The following is a 6,322-nucleotide window of genomic DNA, read 5'->3' as shown; positions in this document are numbered from 1 at the left end:
CAGCAGCAGTGTGTCGGCTGCCGCGTATTTCTGGGCAGCAGGTGCGGGCTCCTCTGAGCCGGAGGAAGCTTCCTGTGCATTCTCTCCACCGGGACACTGGGAGGCCAGGAATGAAGCCTGGGAGCTACAGGCTGCTGCAGCCCGGCTCAGCACCCACCTCCCCTGCTCCCCAGCCCCAAGAGCTGGGCACGGCTGCTCTGCGCACCTGTGGCCAGGCTCCTGGAAGAGCCCCACATCCTTTACCTGCTCCTTCCCAGGGAAGCCTCCACCGCCACAGGGCGCTTCAACAGCTGTCAGTTAAGGAAGAGACCGGTTTTCAAGGTTTTATTTAAACACAAATAAAATGCGCACCCGAGCCGCCTACTCATTTTCTTCACTGCGCAGCCTGGCGTTGGGGTTGGTGACCCTGATGGCCAGCTGGGCCGCTCTCTCCACAATGGCTTTGCGGTTCTTGGAGGAGACGTTGTGAGCAATCTCTGCACAGTAGGATCTGGAAGAGAACAAGGGGTGAGGAGCAGGCCTGGGCCTGCATAGGCCTGGGAAGTCCCACGGGGAGGCCCTGGCTGTGGTCGCTTTCCCTGCAGTCACACAGCCCACTGGAAAGGGCGCTGGGGCATGGCTGCTCCCCCAGACCCGGACGCCCCCAATCCCTCTGTACCAGCCAAATGCTCCCTGGCAGTGAGAGGGACGGTAGTGAGGAAACACTAGCACCGCCCTCGCCCAGTGAATGCCCACAGCCCTATCCAAGAATTCTGCCAGTTCACAGAAGAGGAAGTGATTTCCCGAGTTCCACAGCAAACAGGGCCAGGAGCACCAGCCCAGGGCTCCCTCCATCCTTCTGGGTCTCAGGGAGCGCCCCCTTGTCCAGGAAAAGCTTCCCCACTCTCTGCACAAGCAAATCTGGGCCAAACCGAACCAAACCACAAAGAAACGCCGTTCTGCAGCTGGGAGCCCATGCCAGTTCCAAGCAGGCAGCAGGTATCGTCTGTCTCCACAGTTTTCAGGAAGCCTTAAGCTGCATCGCACTTTCCACCTGCTCCTCCCTCGCCCTCATCCATCTGCATTTTCAATAATCCCACCCGCCACGTGGCTGACACATCACACGTGCCCGCCCCTGGCACTTCCCACTGCTCCAGGAGTCACACGGCACAGACGTGCAAGCTCCCAGCCAGCACCCACGGTTTACACGTCACGGTCTTGGTTATTTCCCATTGACCACGCTTCATAAAGCCTGCCTGCTGTCACTCACTCAGGGATAAATGCCCAGGCACGGAACTTGCCCGCGCAAAGGGCAGCCCTTCTGCCAGTCTTTCTAAACACAGTCTCACTACCCTCGGAACACGCACGGCAGCCAGCAGTGCCAACCCTTTTTGCTATATATCAGGTACTGTGTTGTCTTCACTCAACTCTCAACCTGTTCATTATGGTTTGGGCATCACCATAATTCTTTTTATAAATGAAATTTTCAGCATTTCAACCATTAAATTATCAACCAAAAAACAGTCAAATCAGAACACGACTCATCAGCTCCCTGTTGACACACCTGGGAAAGCACAGAAAATGGCCCAAGTGTTTGGGCCTCTGCACCTGCTAGGGAGACTGGGATGGAGTTCCAGGTTCTTGGCTTTGGCCTGGCCCAGCCCCAGTCCCTGCAACCATTCAAGGAGTGAACCAGTGGACACAAGACCTCTAACTCTGCCTTCAAATAAATATATATATATATATATAAAAGATTTATTTTCTTGTGTTTGCAATCGCTATGGATTAGACCCTTGTAAACAAGCACACAAACATCAGGCTCCCTCCACGTCCTTTGCTTTAAGACTATTTTACAGGCATAGAATTTTCCCTATCCGCTGGTTCTCTCCCCAAATGCCCACACCAGGGTCTGCACCGCAGGACACTGGAGGCAGAAGCGGCTGTGGAACCCAGTCACTGGGATACTGGCCAACAGCCTACTTTCTAAACGCAGTGTTTGGACTTCAACTTACAGCATGAGAAAAAACTGCCTTGTGTTTATCAGTCAGACACACTCCCTCCAATCCTGCTTCCCCGAGCAAGCTGCCCATGCGCTCCCACTCCAGGCCGTCTCCCACCCTCCGAGCTCACCCCGAGAAGCCCCGTGTCCCTCCCCACTCCTTTCTGCCCCCCAGGTCCCACCAGACTATATCCTCCTGCCTCAGCACCTGCAGACTGGGGAATCAAGGCCCCTTAGGCATGAGGCTGCAACGTTCTAGAAACGAACGTAGCGTTCGTGGTGTCAAAGGAAGTCTCAGTGTTCGCTCCCCAAAGACAAGGCTAACCCAGGCGGGAGCCTGACCTCCAGCTGCCCTCCCGCATGCGGCTCCCTGCTGCCTGCCCAGGAGCAGGAAGCAGAGCAGCCCTTCCGTGCAGGCTAGTGTAGCAAGCGGCGGCGGACCCTGCTGCACCACGCCAGCCCCTCTGCTGCGAGGACCTCTCTCCCCCAGCCAAGGAAATACTGCGACCCCATGAGATTCTCTAACATCCTGCTAGGCTCCACTTCAGACCCCAGAGGCTGCCGGGCTCCTGCTGCCCGTGCCCGGGGCGGAGGCTCGCTCCGGAACCCAGGGGTGGGACCACTCACTTGTTGCACATCAGCAGCACCTCCAGCTCCTTGACGTTGTGGACCAGGAACTTCCGGAAGCCGCTGGGCAGCATGTGCTTGGTCTTCTTGTTGCTCCCGTAGCCAATGTTGGGCATCAAGATCTGGCCCTTGAATCTTCTCCGCACCCTGTTGTCAATACCTCTGGGTTTCCGCCAGTTACGCTGCGAGAAACCACAGCGGTAAGCCGGGTGTCTGGGCAGACCGCCCCGTCTCCCCTCTGGGGACGAAAGGACACAGAACAGGACACGGGCTCATGTCCTGGTTCCACCACCACGTGCAAGAATGCCAAGCAGCAGCCGCCTAACAAGACTTCATGACTGCCCGGCGCCGCGGCTCACTAGGCTAATCCTCCACCTTGCGGCGCCGGCACACCGGGTTCTAGTCCCGGTCGGGGCACCGGATTCTGTCCCGGTTGCCCCTCTTCCAGGCCAGCTCTCTGCTGTGGCCCGGGAGTGCAGTGGAGGATGGCCCAGGTGCTTGGGCCCTGCACCCCACGGGAGTCCAGGATAAGTACCTGGCTCCTGCCATCGGATCAGTGCAGTGCGCCGGCCGCGGCAGCCATTGGAGGATGAACCAACGGCAAAGGAAGACCTTTCTCCCTCTCTCTGTCCACTCTGCCTGTCTAAAAAAAAAAAAAAAGGCCTTCATGACCTCCACGTTTTCTGGGTGTGTGTGTGGGGAGGTAAGAGCTCCTGGCCCTGACCACCAGGAAACGCAGGAAGGACTCCAACCGGATGTGAGAGCTGTGCACACACAGGCAGGGCTGGACCTGGATAATCCATCTCTCCCGCTGTCACAAGGCCACCAACCCAAACCCCTCAACACCATCCAACAGCTGTGTCCCCTAGCACTGACCCCCAACAAGGCACACTCCGGAGGGTTCCTCGGGAAACCGGGCTCAGAGGTGGCGCTGAGCCGACTCTCCCGTCACCCACGTCCACGTCCACCCCGAAGCACCTACCTTAATCTTGACATAGCGGTCCGACTGGTGGCGGATGAACTTCTTGGTCCTCTTTTTGACGATCTTGGGCTTCACCAGGGGTCTGAGGGCGGCCATGGTGCCTGTAGCAGCAGCAGCCCCGAGTTAGCTCAGGCCTCCGCGGACGGGCTCTCCCGCTGGGCCGCGGGCCCTGTAGCAGAGGGTCTTCCAGTCACCAGCTACCGAGCAAGCTGGGAATGGAATGGGTGCTCCGCGGCCTTGCTCTCCCTCCCGCTTCCGAAGCTGGCAGAGGACTGGGCACTCTCCAGACGCGATCCCGGGAGGTCAGGGGCCCCCTCGCCCACCCGCCGACCTGGAACCGAACTGACCCCAGCACCTCCTGGGCGTGCAAGGGGCACTGACGGCCCGGGCCGACCTCCTCGAGCCTGAGCGGGGCTGCCTCACCTGCTCCGTGGCGCTGCGGGGGCACAGCGAGCGCCTCCCAGTGCTCGGCACCAAGTCAATGCCCAGGAACGAGCGCTCTCCAAGGCCACGGCGCTACGTCTTTCCTAAGCCCAAGCACGCGGGCCGCCCTCCGCTGCAGGGCAGGGCCCCGGATCCGAAGCGCAGCAGCCGCACGCGCCGGGACCGGGGACGCGGACGCACTGGCGGACACTAGCCAGCTCCCTAAAGCAAGTCCACTCGCAGCCCCGCCACCCCGAGCGCAGACGCGGAAGAGGCGCCGCGCCGCGGCGGCGCGTTAACACACACGGGCGGTCACCCGCGAACACCGGCACCCACGCTCCCGGGGCCCCTCTGGTCACCCCGCGGCCCCAACCAGAACGCTGAGCCGCTGTCCGCAGCTCGGACGGACCCCGGGCGGCCTCCGCAGCCCAAGCCGCCCCAGGAGCCCAGGCCTCCCCACGGCCGGGTCGCTTCGCGGTCCCCGTGCAGGCTCCAGCAGGCCGATTAGGGCAATGCCCGTAGAGAGGAGCCGCGGTAGGGGAGGCCTCCTCACCCGGGCGCCACAGGGCCCGAGGGAGGCCGCAGAAACGCGGATGGCCCACGATTAACACTCACCGAGGAGAGGGCAGCCACCTCCGGAGGCAGCGCCGAGGAAGAGAAGGGAGGGGGGTGCGCAAAGGCTGATGGGATGTAACCTCTGGGTGCTGCCAGGGAAAGGGCGAGTACTTCCGGGTCCGGGTCCCGCAAAGAGAATAAAGATGTCACAGAACTAATGGTGCCAAAAATGCTGGGCATACCTGTGTTTTATACACCTACGAATGTACCCGAAAATGCGTCTTACCTGCCCTTCGTACTACGCAGAAAACTCGAAATTCTTTCTGAAATGAAACCGGGTGGAGGCGTATCTACTTCCGCCAGAAGTGAAGCCGAATTCAGACAGTTTCCGCCCGCCTTTGGCCTACTGCAGAGTGCTCCTCCTCGTGGCCAGGAGGGAACAAAACGGCTCCCGCGAGTTGGCGCCGTGTGCTTACAGCGGTTGTCTGTATCAGGGAACAGCCCGTGGGGTTACTGCTTTTAACCACGATCCTTCATGGTGGTCCTGTTACTTTCTCCATTTTACGTCTGTGGAAAATGAAGCTTGGAGATTTGCCTCCGAAGACCACACTTTGCCAACTGTGCCTAGTTTTGTTTTGTAAATTGTTTTTGATTTGTTTAACTTAGAGGTTTTTGTTTTTTTTTAAGATTTATTTATTTGAAAGAGTTGGGGGGGGGGGTGGTTTTCCATCCAGTGGTCCATTCTCCAACACATTCTCCAACAGCCGTAACGGCTGGGCCTGCCAAAGCCAGGAGCTTCTTCCAGGTCCCCCAAGTGGGTGCAGGGGCCCAAGCACTTCGGCCATCTTCTACTGCTGTCCCAGGTGCATTAGCAGGGAGCTGGGTCAGAGGTGGAGCTGTTAGGTAGGAAGTTAGAAATTCAGCCCACGTGTGAGACAGGCCTGAAGACCAGCACCAACTGTGGAAGCTCCAGAAGCCCAGCGTTTTGCACTTCAGTCCTGCTCAGACCCTGGTAACCTCCAAGGGGTCCTAGTCTTTCCCCAAGGACAGCTCCCAGGAGAATCCTGTCCTCAAGACCAAATGGGTTACCTGACCTGATAACATGGAGAGGGGAAGGGCAAACAGGCTCCCTTAAAAACCTAGGGCGTCCAAACAGACTGCGCGCTCAGTCCTCGGCCTCTCGGCTGAGCCGCCCGCCTGGCCTGCCCAGTGCATTCTCTCCACTCAACCTGTACCCTCGCTCTCCCCTGTTCTGAGTGACTGGGCGCTCGCTCTCTGTCCCCAGTAAAGCCGTATCACTCCGCTCTCCGTCTCAGCCTGAATTCTTTCTTCCATGGCTTCTTTTCTAGTGACAGAGCAAGGGGGACTGAAATGGCACCCATTTGGGATGCTGGTTGAGGCCGTGCACTGGGGCTGGAGGCATGGGGACATCCATCACAAGCAGGCTGCCCACTGTGGCTGCAAAGCCTGTCTCCAGGCCAACTGGCATCTCCCCCACTGACAGCTTCTATGCGCCATGTGTGATCTCATGGCTTTTTATTATTATTATTACATTTTTTTTTGACAGGAGAGTTAGTGAGAGTGAGAGACAGAGAGAAAGGTCTTCCTTCTGTTGGTTCACCCCCCAAATGGCCACCACGGCCGACGCTGCGCCGATCCGAAGCCAGGAGCCAGGTGCTTCTCCTGGTCTCCCACGCGGGTGCAGGGCCCAAGGACTTGGGCCATCCTCCACTGCATTCCTGGGCCACAGCAGAGAG

The 6,322-nt window shown here is 58.9% G+C and overlaps 1 protein-coding gene and 1 non-coding gene across 7 annotated transcripts; both read right to left on the bottom strand.

Moving 5' to 3' along the window:
* Window positions 1-309: 309 nt before the first annotated feature.
* Window positions 310-4,874, bottom strand: RPL32 (ribosomal protein L32). 6 transcript variants are annotated; one of them, XM_051851740.2, is made up of 4 exons: window positions 4,626-4,874; window positions 3,588-3,688; window positions 2,606-2,787; window positions 310-490 (listed from the first exon to the last, which is right to left on the bottom strand). In XM_051851740.2, exons 2-4 carry the CDS (start codon window positions 3,681-3,683, stop codon window positions 361-363), a joined length of 408 nt encoding a protein of 135 aa, XP_051707700.1. In that variant the 5' UTR covers window positions 3,684-3,688; window positions 4,626-4,874; the 3' UTR covers window positions 310-360. The 6 variants fall into 6 exon arrangements, with proteins under 6 accessions (XP_051707700.1, XP_069907178.1, XP_069907180.1 ...); XM_070051077.1 differs by having other exon boundaries at window positions 310-526; window positions 3,588-3,756; window positions 4,626-4,737; XM_070051079.1 differs by having other exon boundaries at window positions 3,588-3,756; window positions 4,626-4,737.
* On the bottom strand, window positions 3,755-3,892 carry LOC127492558 (small nucleolar RNA SNORA7). The gene has a single exon (XR_007922068.1). It is a non-coding gene; the product is annotated as a small nucleolar RNA SNORA7 (small nucleolar RNA).
* Window positions 4,875-6,322: the final 1,448 nt, after the last annotated feature.

Source organism: Oryctolagus cuniculus, chromosome 10 (genome assembly GCF_964237555.1).
Source record: "Oryctolagus cuniculus chromosome 10, mOryCun1.1, whole genome shotgun sequence".
Taxonomy (NCBI): Eukaryota; Metazoa; Chordata; class Mammalia; order Lagomorpha; family Leporidae; genus Oryctolagus; species Oryctolagus cuniculus.
Note: the sequence above shows the minus strand (reverse complement) of the source record. Positions and strands in the feature narration are given on the sequence as shown.